General features: G+C 40.3%; 3 protein-coding genes across 3 annotated transcripts; 1 reads left to right on the top strand and 2 right to left on the bottom strand.

Moving 5' to 3' along the window:
• Nucleotides 1-626: 626 nt before the first annotated feature.
• mfap2 (microfibril associated protein 2) lies at nt 627-9137 on the bottom strand. Its single transcript, XM_042504780.1, has 9 exons — nt 9063-9137; nt 7216-7277; nt 4773-4820; nt 4353-4379; nt 4174-4263; nt 4036-4077; nt 3862-3949; nt 832-905; nt 627-748 (listed from the first exon to the last, which is right to left on the bottom strand). The coding sequence occupies exons 2-9, from the start codon at nt 7244-7246 to the stop codon at nt 645-647; spliced, it is 504 nt and encodes a 167-aa protein (XP_042360714.1). The 5' UTR covers nt 7247-7277; nt 9063-9137; the 3' UTR covers nt 627-644.
• Nucleotides 9138-10868: 1731 nt separating this feature from the next.
• Nucleotides 10869-16114, bottom strand: sdhb (succinate dehydrogenase complex, subunit B, iron sulfur (Ip)). Its single transcript, XM_042504709.1, has 8 exons — nt 16009-16114; nt 15000-15133; nt 13934-14019; nt 12575-12711; nt 12312-12428; nt 12117-12218; nt 11526-11648; nt 10869-11435 (listed from the first exon to the last, which is right to left on the bottom strand). Exons 1-8 carry the CDS (start codon nt 16078-16080, stop codon nt 11355-11357), a joined length of 852 nt encoding a protein of 283 aa, XP_042360643.1. The 5' UTR covers nt 16081-16114; the 3' UTR covers nt 10869-11354.
• Nucleotides 13984-21663, top strand: mrpl20 (mitochondrial ribosomal protein L20). Its single transcript, XM_042504722.1, has 5 exons — nt 13984-14046; nt 17756-17878; nt 18136-18246; nt 20274-20351; nt 20450-21663. Exons 2-5 carry the CDS (start codon nt 17792-17794, stop codon nt 20621-20623), a joined length of 450 nt encoding a protein of 149 aa, XP_042360656.1. The 5' UTR covers nt 13984-14046; nt 17756-17791; the 3' UTR covers nt 20624-21663.
• Nucleotides 21664-21944: the final 281 nt, after the last annotated feature.

The raw sequence follows: 21944 nt of genomic DNA, 5'->3' as shown, positions 1-21944 counted from the left end.
TATAGTGACAGTTTTACAAAGCAGTAGTACAGAGGCCATTTGTGAGATGCCTTTTTTTAAGCACTTGTTGCCACTACAATATATTTATATAAGCTTGCTGCTTGGTTGCGAAGCACAGATGCAGGTGGCAGTAGTACAAAAACTGAGGTCACTTACCACCTGTTTCTTCACACATCTCATGATCTTTCATGGCTGGACATTTTGTCTGATGTCAGTGCACGGTGGCCACCATCATGAGAACGACTGCTTTTCAACACAAGTACAGTAACATATCAGATTAATACGGTACAATATGCCAAAAACCAAAAAAAAAAATAGAAAGATGTTTCGCAGTTTTATGTGCATCTCTAATAGTTTTTATAGCACCAGTGTGATGATTTTATAGCACCAGTGATTTATACAATCATCAATGTTCTTTGGAGTATATTCATCCATACACACAGGATCTACTGGGCAGACATACATGTGGAAAAAAAAAAACAAAAGATAAACACAACAAAAAAAAAGTGCTTTCGCACATGAGTAATAAGTTGTACAGGAAGAGTCAAAGTGAGGAGGGAGTGTGAGGGTGACGGTCAGAGTGGATGAGTGGTAGATAAAGCGGCAGTATCTGGGCAGGTAGTGTCCCTGATCTCTGAACTCAATCAGCAGCCGCCGCAGCTCTTCCCGCAGCTTCCTCCTAGTGACGCACACTGGCCGCTCAGCGCCGCCACGCCGCAGCGAGAGAACTGATCGCGACACAGGTCCGCTGAAAACACAGAGACACAGAGTTACAATAAGTCTCAATAAACAAACATCAAAAATCACAAATGCAGAGATCACTGAACGCACCTCTGAGCAGCTCTTCATGTGCGCACACAGTCCTCACGCAAACCTCCTTGTTGATGACGTACACCCGTCGCAGACTTAAATGGAAATACATGTAGAGGTCACAACAGAGTCACAGTCGTATCAGTCAAAACTAAAGAATACGTCTGGCAATATTTTGTATTTTTCCTGCTCACAATTCCAATGAAATGATCACACCAACAACGAACTGATCGAGTTTATCTGTGTATCCATCGAGCTCCGCTGTTGTCCAAAAACAATTAAAAACACATCACTGAGTCACACTGTTGCACCGAGTGTCATGTTCCTTCATTACGATAAACATGTGCACTGTAATTTATTTTTTCTTCTCTCGCAAACATCGTCCTACAGCTGTAAACACTCATTAGTGCGCTGTTTCCAACTGGTTCAGCCATGGGGTCCAGATTTCTCTGTAGTCATTAGTTCAAGACCAACACATGAGATTAATTACCACATATTCAACTGTATTTCACAAAATGTAAATGACACCTGGGGTTAGAACACAATGAAATGTACCATGTTGCAAGAATAAAGTGCAATTACTTCAAAATTTGTAAATAAATAGCACTGATACCAAAGAAGTGCATGTTATTGCTTCAAGACCATGACGCAGTGATGGCACGGCATGTTAACAGGCCACATAACACCAAGACCAGGTCATTAAAATAATATCCGTAGTTTGTTATTATGTTGCTTGAAAAGTGTTGAAAACAAAACAAAGGTTTAGTCTGTAAAATTACAGAATTGAAAATGACCAAGAAACCAAGTAAAAACCAAGTAAACAAAATGTCAAAATGTTGTTCTCCTCGTGGAGAATGTAGACATGCTGAATTGTGTGGATTAAAATTCGAAGAAAATTCTCAATATCCATACTGGAAATAACACGTGATAGCTGAGGCCCTGAACAAAGTCTGTAGGTCCGTAACTCAAAGTAAAGTGTGTTTTATACAAACTTGACACATTCACATGTCACTTGCAGTCCACTCAGAACTGACCCGTAACCAACTTTTGGACCACAACCCACCAGTTGCCAAAAACCGTATTAGTGCACTAAATGTGGATTAATCCACAGTTGAAAATAGTCCCCAACACATGCACTATTTACCCCTGTTTGAGTAACTTTTGTTTAAAACTACAGGGCCCAGCTGTTATAGGATATGACTAAGCCTTTTTTAAGACTAGAACTACGTACTGGTGATCTGTTTTTAAAGCCCATCGGTTCCTTATTAGGAACCAGTCGGCTTGGGGCTGAGAGCTGTAGACTGTTTTCATAGCGTCAGTTGACAATAACAAATACAATAATCCATAGTTATTCTTTAAAGAAGTGATTCCCAACTGTTGGGCTGTGGTCCAAAAGTGGGTCGTGAGTCCACTCTGAATGGACCACAAGGGACTTGAAGTGCTGTTTGTTTATGTGGCAACGTATCTTGTGTATGGACCTCGAACTAACGACTAAGGAGAAATCTGGACCCTGTAACTGGACCAGTTGGGAACCATTGCTTTAAATGTTCTGTGTGTAATGTTTAACCAGTATTAATTTTTTTTATTGCCAATGGTTGAACAGGTTGTAGCATAACTTAAAGACTGAGAGCTTCCCCGACATTTTTGGTTGCCTTTAAAAGCCTGTGGAACGACTTCTGTATATAGGATCAAATTTTTGCATGTGAAGTTACGTTTGTTCCCGAATGTCTTCCCTCTCTGCAGCGCTTAAAGTGTGCAACACTAGCTGAGAGCGATGCCATGTGGGCCAACGCACTAACTGAAAACTGAGGTAACGTTTGCCAGCAAGTTGTAATTTAGCTGTTCTACACTGTTGCTCATAACGTCAGGTAATAATGTAATTTGCAACAATGGGCTACCTAGTATTTTGGAGCCAATGATCAAAATGAATTACAGGAACATTGCTAGTGATGTTATTCTAAAAATGTATTATTTAGGTTTTTGTCATTCTGTCAACATGATGACGGTAAGTCACTGTCACTGTTTGCCGATGACCAGGTGCTCATTTATGGCAAATCATGCGAGCAACAGGATGCTGACAGTTAACGGCCTCAGAGAGGCGTCACTAATAACAAGGATTTATGAAAAGTTGCATTCAGAACTTTTAAAATCTGCAGGACAATCAACAACTGTGGTTCTCAGCAGTCACGTAATTGCGTTGTGGTTTCAAACATCCTCTATTTACTTCTGTATTTACCTGACTCATTTTTGCCTCAAAATAGACCAGAGTTCGTGCACTGTCCAGCATTTAAACCTCTGAAACCTTGGAAAACTAGATTGATTTCTTTCAACACAGGAAAAAACATAATAAGCAACTTGGAAAGAAATGTCCAGCGAAACACTAACAGTTAGTAAAAGGTAACCCCAAAAATACAAGAAAATATTATCAGATATCATCACAAAAAAACCCTATGGAAAAATGTCCAGAAAACTATGTTTGTAATACTTATAATTAGATATTAGATCATTTTCAGCGCTCACTTAAAGTCATTTTCTTGTTTGTTATTTTGTTTTGTTCTTTTTTTTTAATAATTTTATTTTTATCAGGGAGGTCATATAAGTACATAAATCATTTCACATATAATTTACATTATGAATACATAATGATGTAAACATCATTCAGATAAATGTACCAATCCATTTGGCAACAAAGCTTTCCTTCCCTCTTGTCAGGTAATTTTCTTGTAACTGTTAGCTAATTTCTTGCTAATTTTTTGGGCAAAATGTTGTTAAGTTGCTTGGTGCCTTCTCTCTATATTTTTGGGAGAAATTAATCCAGTTTGCTCAGGTTTTAAAGGTTTAAAAACTTACTTTCAAGCTCTTTGTTTGTAAGCACAAGCTGTTTGGAGAAGATTGGTTTTGGAGATTCATCGACAGTTTGTGCTTTTTTGAGATGTAGTAGAAGTTCTTAATAGTTTAGGAAAAAGTCTAAGATGAAGTGACAGCAGTAACTCAAAGTTTGTTTGTCGTACAAAGAGATAGTGAGTGTGTTTTGGCTGTGGGTGTGCGTACCTGTAGAAGCAGAGGCTGTTCAGGCACTGCTTGCATGGCTTGTGAACAGAGTAGAGTCTGGTGCAGGGATACTGCTCCTCTCTGCAATCTGGAAACCAAACACACAGCAAAATCATTTCTCCACTCAAACTAAACTGATTATCCGTCCTACTTTCTCCTGAGTCTTTCTCTTACCAAGAGGGCCGGGCTCCGTGGGCTCCGTCTCCAAATCAGACCCTGATATTTACATGGAAAACAGATTAACAAATGAGTCGTAGACACAATACAGACTATTATTGAATATCATGACTCACACAGGAGGAGCAGATCTACCTGATTTTTCTGGACGGACCACTGGATCCAGTCGAACCTGCTGCTGGTAGGTTCCAGTAAGAGAATCAGGATTGCCGGAGTCAGGATTTTCTAAACAGGAAAGAGACTTTTTTTATAAAATACGCTGATGTTTAAAAGAAACATCAAGGAGGAATTCTGTGAACCTGAAAATGCTTTACCTGGAAAATAATCTGGCCCATAGTCCTCTGTGAAGCCGTAAAATAAGCAGGAAAGAAAATTGCCTCATGAGATCAACATTGTGAAACCAATTACAGTCAAACAAAAAGCCCTGCACCATATAAAATAAACCACCTGCATGCCAAAACTGAACAAAACAAGCCGTTTGCGAGGGGCTAATGAATGACTTCATATGCAAGATATTTAAAAATAATAACATGCAAGCGTGGTCAAAGTGCTATTTAGACTGTGACAACAGTTGCTATGCGGGTGGTAAATAACAGAGTAAAGAGGGGAGAACTCCTCGAGGCGAGGTGACACATCAGAGGACAACAACAGATCAGAAACAGATGTGCGGAGCTCTGATATAAACCGATGCTGAGCTGGAACAATCAAGGCCAATATTCTCTTAATGAACTCACCCAAAAAAGGAAACGGTTCCTGGTACTGAGCCTGGGCGAGCAGCAGAACTGTTGACGTTTCACAACAAGAAAGTAATCACAAAGATGGGGTGATGAGTAAAATAGAGGGGAGGGAAAATCAGCAATCACAAGTACTCTAAATATTGTAACTGAGTATCCTTATCAAGCATTGGTGTGTTTTTCAGGGTTTTTTTTATCTATCATTCTACTTTCTAATTTTGATTTAAAATTTTTAATTTTTTTGAAGTTTTCCTGTCTCTCTATCTCATTTCGATACCTTCGGGTTTCGCTGCTACAGCCTGACTTGGTCTTTTATTACCAGCTACGGTGGCTATTGTTAATTATTGTAAGCATATATCGAGTGTGTCCAAACTTTTTGATTTAGGGTCTCAGATCATGTGATAATACCTGGAGGCCAGCTGCTCTTGCATCATATGAGTTTTTAAAAAAAATTTTTAAGGCATACAAACGAGACAAACGGAACTGTTTCATCTTTCAGTGAAAACATATTCAGCTTTGCTGTTGACTTTACGCTTCTTTGCTGCGGCCATGACTGCTACATAATGGGAAATGTCTGCTGTTTGTTTACTTGTTTACCGTCTGTTTATGACAACACATTGGCTACGCCTGCGTAGCTCCTACTTGGTGCATGTCTACAAGCTGTATGACAGTCCTGGTGTTATTTGGTGAACAGAAAAAAATGCAATACTGTGAAGTGCGCTGCAGGTATTTTTAAAAACTGAGCCGCTGACTAATTTTTAGGGCCATGATTGGTCCCGGGGCTGAACTTTGGACATGCAATGCATAAATACTCACAATATTGTGTAACTGACATTATAGAGTCAATTTTCTGACATTACGTGCTATTGTTACAATACTTTTTAGCAATTACCTTCATCCCGTAACTGCCACGTGCAGCCACAGTTAGCAAAGGTTACATCAAGTTACCAGATCAAGAAGGACTGAAGCGGTGAGTGTAGTGGAAAATTTTCATCTCAAGTTACATACAGCGGTCTTACTTTAAAGCAACAGTATTGTAGCTCATGCTGGTCAGCAGTTCCTGGTTCTGGGATGACGGAAAAATGCTATAACATAGTGTAACAGTGGCGCGTGTGTAGAAGAGGCCATAATGTCTGTTACACAACAATATCTTGTTTAAAGAGACACTTAACCACCCAAACGACCCTTTGTTTATCAATGAATCACCCAGTGTTACGCTGAAGTCATGAAGAAAACTTTATTTTTCTTGCATGTCTCCACGGTAAATGAAGAATTCCAAAATTGAGCAGCAAAACTAAAACATCTGTTTTCAGACTATCGTGTCGTATGTTTGGTACTTCCCAAACAGACAGCCCTTTCTGACAGGCAACTGAATTAACAGCGAAACTTGCGCATGCTCTCTTAAAAGTCAGACTCTGGTGACAAAAACAGTCATTTTCAGCTCGCCGAACAGGGGAGCTGCTGCTCCACTACTGCTTCTATCATTTAATTCGTTTGCATTATTGTGTGACTTTGTTTCATCCAAAATAACCTTTTAAAACGCCAAAGACACACAATAACACAAACTAACTGATGGAGCCAGCTGTAGCTCAGCAGCTCTCGTGTTCAGTGAGGTTAAATTATCGTTTTTGTCAGTGGAGTCTGACTTAAAAGAAAGCATAGATCTGTTTCAATTTTAGTTCACGTCTCTCTTGGAAGGGGCTGTCTGGATAAATGTTATTTCACTGCACCAGTTGTTTTTTAATTCTTTGTTTACCGTGGAGTCATTTGAGAGAAAAAGTTTTTTTTTTTTTTTCACAAATTCAGTGAAATACAGGGTGAGTTATTGATAAATGCTAATCTAGGGGGTGAGGTCTTCCTTTCAGTTTGGTAATATTTGCGAATGTTTGCGACATGTTTTACAAGACCAAGTAAAACTACAGCAGCAATAAAATCCAACTGTGATTAACTGAGTAAAGGTGGGATTTTATTTCTTATTAAGTCAACTATTTGTCAACTATAGTCAACATTTCTAAGAGGATGAGTTATTTATTCTGCTTTAAGGCAAAACAAATCAGGTAAATATTCTATTTGGGTTTACTTTGAACCCCTTTGACCCCGTCAGTAGGTCTGCAGAAGTCTTGCAATGGTCAAAGAACTGGTAACAGTGTGTAGTGTTGAGGTGGAAAGGGATTGGTTGGTGCATTAATACTTATCTTTGGGCAGGGCTGAAATAACTGTTTCCCCTTGTTTCCAGTCCTCATGCTAGATAAGCTAACTCGCAGTAGTCTCATATGTGCTGTACAGACATTAGACCCATTAACCTAACTCTCAGCAAGAAGGCAAATTCAAATATTTCTCAAAACATGAAACTTTTAACTTTGGTGGTTGCACATATTGTCGCATAACAAATATTTCAAAGTATGATTCGAAGTTTTCAGGGGCGTCGGTGGTCTGTTGGTACCTGGCATGCAGATGAGCAGGAGGACTCTCATGGTCGCTCTGGGAGGTAGACTGACTTTAACACTGGAGGGGAGACAACCAGAGTATTAACAGTCAAAACACAGCTACATGAGGGGAATAAAGTGCTTAGTCTCTGCTCTCCTGAACTCTCTTCTCCTCTCTTTCCCCCTGCCCTCCGTCACCTTTCCAACCCCCCACTGCTCTCCCCTCTCTCTGCCCTCCTCCTCCTCCTCCTCCTCCTCCTCCTCCCTCCACTGGCCCCAAACAGCCATGACAGGAAAAAAGAGGGGGAGAAAACTCTGACAGCAAGAATGTGGCACGTCTGTCTTCCTAAGAACAATCTCTCTGTTTTCCTACTTTTCCTCGCTGCAGCAGACAGTCTCGCGGCTGCATTCCAGGAAAAGAAACAGAGGACCCCTCAACCCCACCCCTCTCCATGACTTTTCTTCATCCCTCCCTCCCTCTCTCCGTCTGTCTCCACATCCTTCATTTCCCTTCTGTCGCCCTCACTGGTCATTTCCTCGAACCCTCCCCCCTCCTCTTTCTCCCCCTTTTTTCTTTCTTCTTCACCGAGCAAAGGAGCCTCTCAGGTTGAGTGGGAATGACATGTGGACAGAAAAACATGAACACTGACAGCATCAAGACTCTTTTTGGTAAAGTTGTCAATGAAACTCAAAAAGTCCCACTGTCCCAAGTGTCGCATACAGTAAAACCCATTACCTTAGCTTCCTGTAACACTCACTCAACTGCTTTTCCACTTTGTGGAAAGTATGAATGCTCCTCCTCCTCTGCTGCAGCACTGTAGGCTGCTTCATACACACAACATGAAGCAGTTAATTTGGGCTTTTTTTTTAAACATCCTACATTGTGGACTCATGAGCTCTCACTGTGTGACTGCATGCAAGGTTGTTTTTTTTTTGTAAAACCACACTGGTGACAAAACGTGTGATTGATACACGGGTTGCACAAGTTGTGCATGCGTATCAATAAATCAGTGAATGTGTCTCAGTGTGTTTGTGTACCAGCATCTCACACATACACACACACACACACACACACACACACACACACACACACATTCTTCTTGTGCATCACAGTGGCTATCGGAAACCATATGTTTTCACAGCACACATCTGGGAGCGATTAACCCCCCCTTCTCCCCATTGAGTCCTTCCCTTCCCAGCTAGAGACCCCTTCCCCCCCTCCACCTACAAACACACACACACACACACACGCACACACACACACAGGCACTCATTATTAGGACTCTCTGAGGACAGTAACAGGAGATACACTGCTGTCATCTATTTTATGCCTTTTGCTTTTATGCAACAATTTAGAAAAAATAAATTACAAAATCATCTTCCCATGTGCCCTCATCGACCCCCAGCCTCTGGAAACAACTGGCTGTGTGTGTACGTGTGTGTGTGAGTGAGTGTGTGTGTGTGTGTGTGTGTGTGTGTGTGTGTGTGTGTGTTTTCCCTCTTGGCACCCTGTCTCCATTGTAGTGCCATTGCTGCAGGCTGAGCTGTGAAGTCCCTCCTCCTTCTTCTCTCCAGTGAAAACACAGGACCACATGTCAGCTCTCCACAGCCGTTAACATACACGCAAATTATCCCACAATTATTCGGTCTACATTAAACAGACTGATAATAGCTTTGGAAGCTTAAAAGTGCAACAAACATGACTTTGGCTGCATGCAATCTATGCACACTCACTTTTTTCCTCTATACTTCACTAATGCAACTTCTGAATCGGAACCATCTGAGCTCACACGTGTAAAATAAAGTTTAAAAAGTAGGTTTTACTAAACTATGCAAACACAAGAGTGTTTTCAGGGTTACTTACCCAGCTTTGCTTCAGTTTGCTCCGACTGTCCTCAGCTCTCATGCGTCCTGTGAGTGCAGGAGGACCTCGCAGCGCCACATTGTACCACCCCGCGTCTGAAGTCTCCTCCCCGTCCAGTCCCAGCCTCCAGCCCCTGGTCCCAGCACCGACCCGAAACACCACAGTCATCCCGATACCGCTCATCCGTCAGATCTACAGGAGCAGAAGTATCCATGAGATGAACAGATGATATCAGGCGCTGGTTTAGCAGTTGCAGGGTCACCAGGTGACATATGCGCATTACAAGCCATCAACTCTGAGAGGCAGCCTGTGAACTAAATACAACATATCATATATAGACTAAGAAATGCCTTAATTCATATATATATTTTTTTGGTCATTACATATCATTATGGGTAGGGGTCGATAGATTATCGGCCCGGTCGATTATTGGAACCGATATTTGACATTTTGCTGATTATCTGTACTGGCATTTTATTTAAATGATCACTGATAGAAAAAAACGATTAAGAAGTGCAAGAAAGTGTCAGCTTGGGAAGAACTTTTACTTTGTAAAACCCCAAAGGCAACTTTTATTTATTCATTTTTTATTCAAATTTTCACTTTACTTTATAAAACAGAAGTTGCCAGGACTTTCTTGTATATGATGTTAAAAGTTTCAGTTTTGATTAAACATTTTCCAAATGCATTTAAACAAAGTTTTATTTTGGAGTTTGTTATCATCCAATTCTTATTATTGACAGAAAGATTTTTTTTTTTAATTGTAAATGCATATCGATTCCAAATATTGGTTTATGGTCTCATTAACTACTAAGTATCAGTAGTGGTCTTGAAAAACCAATATTGGTTGACCCCTAATTATGGGTTATTATTTCTCAATCATTCCTAATTATTTTCATATTTTTTTGTGTCTTCATATATGAAACTGACTTTAGGTTGCATTGTTTTACTTATTTTTTTTAATGCAGCTATATATATATATATATATATATACATATATATATATACACATACATACATATATATGTACAACGACATGGATGTATTATGATGTAGCTTTTTGTCACCTCTTCAAGTAGGCAAACTACATTTTAACTTAGCGAGGTAATTATAACTTAATTACAGGAACTACGCCCATTTTCAGAATTCTTCATGTTATTCCTGTGGTTAGAAACAGTCCAAAAATATTAGTAACCATGGACAACTATCTCCCCAAAACTAGAGTGCTAAAACTCAAACTTGTCATCAAGTAGAAATAATAATCTGTGACTCGCCTGACTGAGTTGCAGTTATTCACATAAATGAAAACCAAACTGTTTGAACTGGACTCATATTGGTGACACATTCATACATTTGCACAGGATGAATGTGATCAGATTAAATGTCATTTATAGTTTTCATAAGCTAAATATAAATGTCATCTGCAGTTTGCTTATAACTGCAGGTCACAATGCTACAACTCAAAAATGTACAATGAAATGCTTGAGTCAACACCTCTTTAATCCCCACAAATATTCAATATGAGCTTCTCTTTGCAGTACATTGCATAGTAGATTTTGCTGTGTGTGTGTGTCCACTCACATACGCACCTTGCAGTTCTTGTGCACTTCACTTCAGGACCTTATTACTACTTTAACACTTTGTACATGAACATTTCAACTGTACTCACTGATGACACTGCAGATGTGTCTTCTCACGCTCATACAGCTCCAGCTCTGAACAATAGTGACACCCAGAGGAGACGAGCTGGCGTGTGATCTGAGCAACATTAATGACTTCAAATAATAACCAATGAGAACAGCAGCGGGCAATGCAACTATTTATTTTCCACGAAAACAAAGACTGTTATTGGTATGTTGGAAGATCTGAGGGAACATAAACACTGTATGTCTTTGAAGCAAATAAGCTAAAAATGTTAACAAGAAACTGTTCCTGTTTACTTTAAAATGCAGCATCACGTCTCCCAAGTGCACGACCGTGCACACAGTAGCGTTGAAGATAAATACGTCTGCTATGGTACATGCAAGACTCAGACACACACACTCTCTCGTGCATTCATACTGTACATGTGCGTTTATTTAACACCAAGTCCTTCAACCACACACACACACACACACACACACACACACACACATTTCCATTACAGATGAGTGCGGTCTGTAGGGAGTGGTGATGGTGGTGGTGGTGGAGCTGACAGGTGTTCTGGCCCTTCAGACCTCAAAAAGCATTTTTTTAAATCAATATATAATTTTATCATGGAGGGAAAGGTTGTACAAGAGGAACACTGAGGTTTCAGACAGCAGCTGCTCTCTTCTCCTTGTATGTGGCCATCATCTTCTTGATCTCAGCTATCGCCTTCCCCGGGTTCAGGCCCTAAAAGGAAGACCAGATGAGCAGTGAGAAGACAAACATAACAATGAGCTGCGGTGTGCACGTGGGAGCAGACGGGTGCAGACAGGGTACCTTGGGACAGGTCTTGGTGCAGTTCATGATAGTGTGGCAGCGGTAGAGCGAGAAAGGATCCTGCAGCTTGGACAGACGCTCCTCTGTGAACTCGTCTCGTGAGTCAATCATCCAACGATAAGCCTGCAAGCCAAAAGGATGTAACCCAGAAACTCTACAGCTGTGTGTGTTTTGATGCAGAATTTAAAGTCCGTGTGAAGTGAATTCAGAGATTTGTTTCAAAACACATCATAAATGTTGGAAACTGACTGTTGAAATCATGTTACAAAGACCCTTTACTATATACAGTAGTACTGAATTGTGGAGTTTGACAGTTGACTGTTTTTTTCACCATTTTCCTGTTTTAACATTTTTTGGGCTCCTCCAGCAGACACGCCCCCAGCGTTTCAGATCAGGGAAAACTGTGCATTTTTTCATGATTTTGAGACCCTCTTTTACATACTTGGCGATTTTTTTGTTCATTCAAATTTGGTCAGGTGTTTAATAACACATCCTTGTGTGATGTGACAAACTCAGAACACATTTTAATTATCACTTTACACAGACTTTAAAATCAGTGATTCCTAAATGATCATGTGCTCAGACACACACCTGCATTAGCACAGCAGGCCCGAGGTATTTGTCTCCGTTCCACCAGTAACTGGGGCAGCTCGTACTGCAGCAGGCACACAGGATACATTCATACAGCCCGTCCTACACAACAACAAAAGCAAGGGAAGGTGTTTATTTTCCATGTGAGCACTGGAAAGCTTCAGGGTTTTTGCCAAAATAAAAACCGCAGTGTACCAGTTTCTGTCTGTCCTCGACAGTCTGCAGGTACTGCTCCTTTCCTTCCTTTGACTCATCCTTCTTCTTCAGGTAGGGCTCAATAGACTTGTACTGGGCATAGAAGTTGCTCATGTCCTGAGAAAATATAAATTCCTCAGTCAAGGGTCATAATAGCATAAAAACAAACAAACAACCTTTGCAAAACACATCTAAAATGTGAAATAAGTAGCTGAATTTGGTCAAATCATGACTAGACAACATGACTCAGAGATAATACTCACAGGTACCAGGTCCTTCACCACATACATGTGCGGCAGAGGGTAAATCTTAGTTGGCTTGCTGAGGTTGGTTTCAATCTTGTTGAGACAGGCAAGTGTGTTTCCTCCGTTAATGTTCATTGCACAGGATCCACAAATACCTGCATTCAAAGAAAAATAATAAATGCTTTAAACTTAATTTCTAGACAATCTGAAGACAAAATGCTTTTTCTACCACAATGCTGGACATGAGTTATTGTTTTTCATGGCTGACTGTCCATAAAATCATGTGTAAAGAAAATAAATATAAAGTAAAAATGTTGATATACTGCAGTAAACAAACCTGGAGTTTTCTTAAACTTTTAAGAGCAATCAGCTATATGACCTTTGTGTTAATACAGCCTGCACCATCACAACTGAATTGTTGGAGCTATATTAAATTTGTGCTTAAGTGCAATACACCGCCCAGCCACCAGGGGGCGTCATTGCAGCGGCTGTTGTATGCAGTTACCACAGGTGACGTTGATTGACGGAAGCAAACAGTTGTCGACTGTGCTCGGATGATATTTTTTGGGCCGCATTTGTTTAAATAACTGACGAAACGTATTGGCTGTAACAGGGACACGCCGGATGCTTGGTGACAAAATATGCATATATGATCCGAGCACGAGCAGAGACAGGAACTCGTTTTTCAGAGCGTCAAACCAAAACAGCAGCCAGTAACGGCTAAAGTGCAGCTGCAGTCACCTGCACGCATAACAGACACCTGTGAACTACTAACGGACCACTGCAGGGCTCCTACGGCCTCAGGTGAGGTGGATTTCAGACTTTTTATGACATTTTATTTTGCCTCAATGTTTTTTCCTACATACAAAAATCAACTCTTTTAAGAGAGGAACACATGGAAGACAATTAACATATGACATTAACATAAAGGTTCCTCTTTAGTTTAACAACATTAGTGGGAATATCTGACATTTCTATGTGTTCGATGTGCATGTTGGATTCCCATCATGACGATTTTAAAAAGACTTTTTTAAGAATTATGAAATAATAATATTTCTAATAACAGATGTGACAAATTGTTTTGAGTTTTTATATCGCAACACCAGAAAAAAAGATTCATAAAATCCCACTCCCCGTGTCTGAGCATTTTTAAGACTTTCGAACGATTGTTGTAAGCCACTTTAATACCAATTAAGGCCTTATTTTGTATTTAATTTATTAAATGCCTTTTCAGACTTTTATATTTATATCTATTATACGCAGGAACCCTGTACTACATCCACTACTACTGATATCACAGAGCTATTTTCTGTCACATTTAATGATGGTTTTATTATCTGAAGGCTGATGCTTTTGTGAAACCTCCGTGTTACTGACCCTCTCTGCAGGAGCGGCGGAAGGTTAAAGTGGAGTCCATCTCATTTTTGATCTTGATCAGAGCATCAAGAACCATTGGGCCACAACTACATGAAAAAGGACAAAACAAGACGGTGAGTAGACAATGTCAAGACATGAAAGTATAAAAGAGGACATTGCTAAACGGTCCAACAAGAAAGTTTGAGTTTTGGACTCTTGTCTGCGACATTATGCTGACAGAAGTGAATTGAGTTTTCCGAAGCTGATTAGAGAACAGATGAGGGAAGAGGATTGGAAATGTGCCAGGCTGGCATAATCTGCCTGGGTGTAATCTACCTGAAGGCTGTTCTTAGTTTGTTAATAATGCCCTCTGTTTATATGTGCGTGAGTATTGCTTTGAGCTTCACTGAGCCGTAAGCCTCCAGCAGTGCAAGTAAACGTGATTAGCTATAACGTGTGCCATTAAACAGGGCCATATCTCCAGTATGCATTATAAGAGATAAGCAGAGATTTGCAGCCCTCTTCACGTTTCCTTTTACTAATAAATGCATTAAGAAGGGGCACAGTTTCTGACTGCACGCCAGTGTCAACTTCAGATTCACTTTATTGTTGCATCTTATCATATTAACAATGCAAAAAGAGCAAAATGCTTGAGTCTTGCCCCCTTGACCAGCACAATGATGTCCCACACAATACAATGCTCCTGTGGATACAATACAAAGTGCATTAGCAGAGTGTGTTAAAGTGAATTGTAGTTACACAAAATGTAATATTAGAATAAATAAGACTTCACAGTAATAATAACAGAATCTAAAAATATGCCAGTAAGCTTTCAGTGGCATTCGACTCATAGTCAGCAGGAGTCAAGGACTGGAATTTATTTCAAATTCAGCCTCCCTTTTTTGTTTCATGAATGGCCAATAAATAAATAAACGCACAAATACACTCCAAGAAGTCAAATACACTCACATAATTACTTGATAGCAGGATATAACATTGTTTTTTTGTGTATTTAAGCTGCTAATGAATGACAAATGATCAATGCACATGCAGTACTAGTTGCAGCGGGAAGATCTGTAACACCTACGTGTTGAGGTCGATTTCGTAGGTCTGCATACGGGGTTTGTCTCCTGGAGTGTCTGGGTCCCATCTGTACACCTGAAACTTCTTTATCCTGGGCTCAGGTGCTGGAGCTGCTGCTGTCTGGGCGTACCGCACCGCCTGACAGCGGGGACAAGGACAGGAATTACATGATTATTTTGGCACTCTGCTGTTTTCATTAGACAATTAGGACACCAGAGGCGCGTCTGTGTGGTTAGATGATAACATGAAGACGCTGAGCTTATAATCCCCAGTACACTACATAGATGAACAGCTTTTTCTATAAAGTCCAAAGTTAAGCATTTAGTTTTACTTAAAAAGGACCAGAAGCAGCAGGTACATGCTTTACTGAATAATCCACATTTCTCTAAATATAAGTGAATCTTTAGTTTCTATTTTTAAATTTCTAGTTAATTATTTCTATTTCTGTTCATTTATTTTGCGAGTTAAACAAAAAAAAAAAAAAACTTCAATCCAAATCAGAAGATACATTAATAACAGACATCACTCGTTATCATGTCAAACACTGCAGTGATGGGATTTGCTGAAGGTTGTTAAAAATAAATCCATCTCTTAATCTGTCTGTTTGGTTTGACAGTCTAAATAAAATATACCTGGCTGATTATGTGTAGCTACAAACTCCCTAATATCATTAACTAACGCTGCTATAATTAGCTCAGCGATGTTTACATGTCTTTTTCTGCCACGTTAGATGTTAATACGGATTTTAATCGCTAATGTTTGACGCTAATGACACACTTAACCGGCTCAGGATGAACTCGTTTGAAAAGTTAGTGTCGGTATAAGACGCAGCGAGGGCGAGCTGAGCTGAGCTGCGTAACATTGACTTCAGAGAATAGACGGAGCCCTCCGCTGTCAACAGGGACGTTGTAACTGTGTTATAACGGAACTCTGAGCGAAGCGGTGACAGAGACTGTCACGGACAATAACGGCCGATTCAACCGGATTAATTATTGTAATGATTTTCAACATACCACCAGTCCTGCGGGGGAGCGGAAAGCCAAAAAACCACAGCGGCTCAAGGACGTGAGACTAGCAGCCGACATTTTGGAGTTTCTCTGACCTCCAGCGCGTGCGATCCCAGCATCCACCGAGGCTGCGTCACAGCTCCGCCGGGAGCGCGTGTTTAGCTGACCGGCGCCTCCCGGCGTTAGAGCCACATCAAAGAGGGGCGTGATTTTTATGGTATATTTGACTTGTTTGTTTGTCAAGATCCCCATCAGCGTCTGTTTTAAACAGTGACTACTCTTCATGGGGTCGCCATTATTTTCTTTAAAAATATTTCATTAACTGGATTACCTAAATACACGTAATATAACATTCATACTCAGTTTGACTAAACCAGGGGTCGGCAACCTTTACTATCAAAAGAGCCATTTCTGGCCCAAAACAACAACAAAAAAAAATCTGTCTGGAGCCGCAGGTAACACAACACATATAGTCAAACTAGCCTATCAATATTATTAGTGGGTTCATCAGTATGTTTTACCACTATTTATTTTTTTGTCACATTAACTTTGCAGTGTTGGCGGTAAAAATTCAAAGATCTATCCATGCACTGTTATTATTATCTCTATGCACTAATAACTTCTCCATTTTACTCTGAGACTTCTCCTATCTTGGATTTAAAGTCCATAGCTAGTCAGGCCTTTTTGATCCAGGGCCGCCCGCCATTTTTGAAATTTGGCAAAATTTTGCAGAAAAGGCACCAAGGCCACAGAAATATGATGCATATTTTAGTTATTGAAATACATTTTCATGTTCTGTGTACAGGCTACATATTTTTGCAATTGAAAAATGAATGAATGAAAATCTTAATCACAATTCATTTCCATATGATTTTAGTCAGAGACACAGGAGCCACTGGAGAGGGGCTAAAGAGCCGCATGTGGCTCTAGAGCCTCAGGTTGCCTATGCCTGGACTAAACACATAACACAGCAATCAACATAAACTCACAGACCATGTAATACACACAGTAGCTCTACATAATGATTTATCTCTTAAATAGATAAGAAAATAAAGTAGGCTATAACATAAAGTAAGGGATGAACTTCCTGCAGTGCTTTACAGCAGCCATGCTTTAACCCACTTCTGTCACCATTTGAACACGTGGCTGTTCCAGGACGTTTTACCATCAACGGCAATCCCCAATAACTTTACTTTTGTCACCTGTTCGATATCTCTACCTCCTATAGCTACGTGAAATGTAGGTGTGACTTTTAACAAACATGTCGAGCCATGAACCATACATTTAGTCCTTTCTGTCTTAATAACCAATTTATTGCCCTGAAACCAGTCTTCACTTAACTTTAATTCTTTATTCGAGATTGTTGCGTAGCTCTGCAGATGTTTGTGGAGATGTGTATAAACTGTAGAATCATCTGCATACATTTCAGTGGTGGCATGATTCAAAATTAAAGGTAAATCATTAGTGAAAACTGAAAACAAAAAGTTGCCCCAAACTTGCCCATATTAATTTATAGTTTTAAAAGAATTTCTTTCTTTTAGTAACGATGAGGACTCTTTTTTTTTTGGCAGCAAAGCCTGGTGGAGCAGAGGGCACAGCAGACACCAGATGTCCGGGTTGTTAAATCGAGCGAACCCAGCGCTCTTCTGTCAGTCGTAGCACAGCGTGTGGAAGTGAACTCACATCACACCGTCTCTTTACTGGAGACGCTGAGCTAAGGTCACTTACATAGTCTTTTTATCGTGTTACAAAGGAGACGGCGGTGAGGCAGTTCACCTGAAGAGCAGACATGGTGTTTCTGACGTTGTCTTGTTGGATCAGAAGTCGTGGACCCGACAGATACTGGAAAGTTCAAGAAGTTCTCAAACATGCACGGGTAAGGCCACGACTAATTCCTGGACGAGGGGGTCCATGCTGTTAACATGTCTTGATGTTTTAGTCTGCTTGATGGTTAAATCTGAAATGTTGTTCAAACTGTTGAATCAGTGCGCCACTTGCTGTTTTTCTGCTGTGTAAAGATGACGCACGCAGTTAGATCCGGTTAGACAGATGCCTCCTCATTTTAATCTAATATCAGCAGGATAATGGTGGTGATTTTGTGTGAGTCGTGCTTCCTGTCGGTTTGTCTCACAGCACTTCAGAGGCAGGAAGAACCGCTGCTACAGACTGGCCGTGAAGGCGGTCAGGAGAGCTTTCGTCTACGCCACCGCAGGCAGGAGGCTCAAGAAGCGAAACATGAGGACGGTGAGACATTTAATACTCAAACACAGCAACAACAGACACATGGCTGCTACACACAGTCTGAGATTTAATCTGTGATATCCAAAAAAATAGCTTCTGTTTGCTGTGTAATCCATGCTACCCTTTTCAGTGCACAAGGACAGGTGTGCCCCACCTAAAGATCCAGTCTCTCTGGGGATGATGGGGGTCTTCATGTGAAGTTGTTGCAGACAGTCAGTGTGCAGCAGTTGTACTTCGCTGCACTTTGCTGAAATTCAGTTTACTCAGTATTAATACTGCTTTACAAGGAGTCATGGGTATGCATACATTGAAGACACAGTAATACAGCTAAAATGCATCAAAGACCAATAATAGTTTGTAGATTATGTGCAAGAGGCTAATGTCCCAAGATAACTTAAAGGGTCACAAGATGATTAAAGGGAACTCCATTTTACTTGCATAATATGTTTATTTTTTTTCTTGTGAAATACTGGATAGTTTTACAGGATGTATGCCCGGTCACTGGTTTACCACAAAAGACTGCTATATACTGCATATTTTTCATATTATGCATGTTATGTTTTATTGTCTTCAAGGAAAGTAATTACTATTAATTGGAAGAAGCTGAACCCTCCCATGACTGCTTAATGTTTGCAAAAAGTCAAAGTTTACATGATGAAGCGCATGACAGCTCAGCTACAACTAAAACTACCTGTTTTGATGGGCATCAGTTATTGATTACCTTGATTAGAAACCTTTTTTATTTTTATGATTTTGCTGGTAAATTCGTTGGGGACTCATGCATATGGATATATATGTGTATGTACTTATATGTTTGCATATGTGTAATATGTATGTATGTATGTATACATGTGAGTAATGTCTGTGTAAGGTTGGATGTGTCTGTTTATGTACATAGAAGGCTATGCGTAGGGGTAGCTGTACTAATGTATGATGAATCTTTATCCACATGTGCATTTATGTCAGGTAAAACACACTCAGAGACTTTGTTCTGCAATGTTAATTGCTTGTTTATTGCCGTTAATGGCAATAAAGTTAAAAAAAGAAAAGAAATACTGGATATTTTCACCTCTTTGACCAAATACCTCAGTATAAATATTGTGAAGATGTTGTAGGGTCAACTATTGGTGCTTTCACAAAATATTTACACAGCAAGATTTTTGATAAATAATCATCACTGATGTTGATATAATGATGAAGTGGTAATTTCAGAACATTGCATAACTGTAATGTAGCCTTTAAAACCCGGAAAAAGGCAACACATATTGCAATCAAAATCTAAGATGATATCTAGTCTCATATCATAATTTACAGGGATATATTGCTCAGCCCTACCTTCAAATCTGCCAAATTAAGGGGGCCAAAAAGAGAGAAAATACTGTTAGGCTGAACTGCTCACCGGTCCTGCTCACATTAAGACTAGAGCCTGTGGAAAGTGATGTCAAGTACACATCGGTTCACTTTATTTTTCACATGAATGAATAAATAAATGCATTTTTTATTATTGGTTCATGCAGACAGTTATGCCCAGCCCTCACGGGCTTACAAGACACCATAAAATCAAAATGAGTCAGGACCAGAGTCCAGCCTACATGTTTTCAGACTACAAGAAAGAAAATGTAAAAAATGAAGCAAAAACAACAAAAGCATCTTAAGACAGCTGATGGATCACTCACAGTCATTTACTTTGCAGCACTGAAAAATAAAAAGAGGTACTAATTTAATCAATCTTGCCTTCTTTCATGGGCTTTTGCGACAAAATAGTCAAAAAGATATCGAAATTGAACAAGCATTTGGTCATCAGAGTGTGTCAAGATTTCGACGAGTCATTTTGTTTGCATTAAAAAGGCCTGGCTCCAGTCCGTGCTACACTTTTTAAAGTTTAGCTGCTCTTTCGATCCCTGTTGCAGATGGGTGTGCTCATTGTTTACACTATGGTCATGCTGACGTCTTGCAAAGAATAATTTCATATTTAACTGAGCAAGGCAATCAATACTTAATGTATTTCTTCTTCTCTTTTATTTCCTCAGCTCTGGATCACACGCATTGCAGCAGCATCAAGAGAGCACGGCATGAAGTATCCCGTCCTTATGCACAACCTCACCAAGGTTAGTTTTGCTGAATGTTTCAGTGTTTCACCGGTTCTCCGTATGCTGTTTTCTCACTCCCTCTGTGCGTAACACATCTCCTCTCTTCCTCCACGCAGTCCAGCGTTCAGCTCAATCGACGTGTGATCAGCGATCTGGCCGTCACAGAGCCTCGGTCATTCCTCTCACTTGCAAAGCTGGCGAGGGCTCGGCAACAGGAAGGTTTCTGCGCAGCGCTGGGCGACGGCAAAGAGCCTTCTGGTGTCTTCTCCCGCGTTGTTGTGCTACAGTGAAGGACTCGCTGCGGTTACAGATTTCCAGTTGTCATGTGGTTTAAATAACGGTGGTCTTGGATTGTGGAGATGTCGGTGAAACAGTCAGGCACACACTCACCTCCCTGCTTTCCAGTTTTTGCTTCATCTAAGTATTTTTAATTTGTGATAAAGTGTCGACTGATGTCTTTTCAGAGAGGACAACATGACACGATGCACTGCCTCACCGACATCTTTTTGCCTGCAGCATGTACACACAAGTCGACATGGAGTCTCACAGGGGTGAGCGCGACACTGGTGTAAATTCTCCTTGTTGGGTAGATTTTAAACAGAGTGACCGACAGAGCAATGTCCCTGAAGAATGGGATGCCATCTCTTGCTCGAGGACACTCCAGCAGGGCAGATGATACTGTTGCGGTAGCTTGATCCCTGGCCTTGAAGGAGAGTTTCTCTACTAACTCTGCTTCTCTATTATGTTGTCCAAAATGAGTGCCTCCATTAAAGACAGATTTGACAAATGTACATGCCTTGTCCTGCTATTGGCAACTCCGAAATATTTCTGTAAATTGTTTCCAGATTTCCCATTTCAAGTTTTGAGAAGATTGAATAATATTTTTGAAATTATGCACTTATGTCTTTACAAGGACATAATCATAATCCAAGATGGGACCTGACATTAAGCCGCATAGCAGCTGTTTGTCCGCAGACGGCCCTGCTTCTGCTCCACTCACTGATTTCAGCCCAACATTTCGATCATGTGTGCCAGACTTTTCCGGCTACAGTGTTTTCCTGCAAAATACTCCACTACAGCCGTCCCGATTACCTCCAGTATCACGATAGAGGATGTGATTATCAGTCTCCACAAACCTCCTTGTGTTTGCATATTAAACCTTTTGTTAAGTTATGAATTGATGCTGATTGTGATGTTTTTTTGGAGGTTGGGGAGAAGAGTGACCTAAAGTTTTTTCCTGTGATGACTTTTTCACTCTGTGTAAATATATATTTTACCATTTGATGTGGTGAGGTTGTCCTCTAAGTTCATTAAATGTTTTGATATATGATTTTGTCCCTGTCTTGATTCTGTTTAAACACGGTAAGAATGTGATTTTTTAGATATTTTATTCTAGTCAAGTTGGCTGCCGACAAATGTTCTTTTGTTATAACTGTGACGGGACTGTGCACAGCATCAAAATAAAAGAGAGCAGGAGGTCACATTTTTATTAACTCAGCCAGTAGTATTTCAGAAGTATGTATCAGTCACTGCTCTGAACTACTCTGCACAGGCCCAAGGGTCCAAAGTGTTGGGGACCCTCCCTGGCCTTCATATGCAAAATGTCATTCA

Source organism: Plectropomus leopardus, chromosome 2 (assembly GCF_008729295.1).
Source record: "Plectropomus leopardus isolate mb chromosome 2, YSFRI_Pleo_2.0, whole genome shotgun sequence".
NCBI lineage: Eukaryota > Metazoa > Chordata > Actinopteri > Perciformes > Serranidae > Plectropomus > Plectropomus leopardus.
The sequence above is the reverse complement of the archived record's forward strand: the minus strand, read 5'-3'. Positions and strand labels throughout refer to the sequence as shown.

Excerpts from the sequence above, each read along its gene's own strand:
- mfap2 (XM_042504780.1), bottom strand. The coding sequence starts at position 7,246 with ATGAGAGTCCTCCTGCTCATCTGCATGCCAG. Across the intron at positions 4,264-4,352 it reads TGGGCCAGATTATTTTCCAG|AAAATCCTGACTCCGGCAAT; the intron begins GTAAAGCATTTT and ends TTTCCTGTTTAG. Across the intron at positions 749-831 it reads ACATGAAGAGCTGCTCAGAG|CGGACCTGTGTCGCGATCAG; the intron begins GTGCGTTCAGTG and ends CTGTGTTTTCAG.
- sdhb (XM_042504709.1), bottom strand. The coding sequence starts at position 16,080 with ATGTCGGCTGCTAGTCTCACGTCCTTGAGCCGCTGTGGTTTTTTGGCT. Across the intron at positions 12,429-12,574 it reads TGGTGAAGGACCTGGTACCT|GACATGAGCAACTTCTATGC; the intron begins GTGAGTATTATC and ends ATATTTTCTCAG. Across the intron at positions 11,436-11,525 it reads GCACCAAGACCTGTCCCAAG|GGCCTGAACCCGGGGAAGGC; the intron begins GTACCCTGTCTG and ends TCTTCCTTTTAG.
- mrpl20 (XM_042504722.1), top strand. The coding sequence starts at position 17,792 with ATGGTGTTTCTGACGTTGTCTTGTTGGATCAGAAGTCGTGGACCCGAC. Across the intron at positions 18,247-20,273 it reads AGAAGCGAAACATGAGGACG|CTCTGGATCACACGCATTGC; the intron begins GTGAGACATTTA and ends TTATTTCCTCAG. Across the intron at positions 20,352-20,449 it reads TTATGCACAACCTCACCAAG|TCCAGCGTTCAGCTCAATCG; the intron begins GTTAGTTTTGCT and ends TCCTCCACGCAG.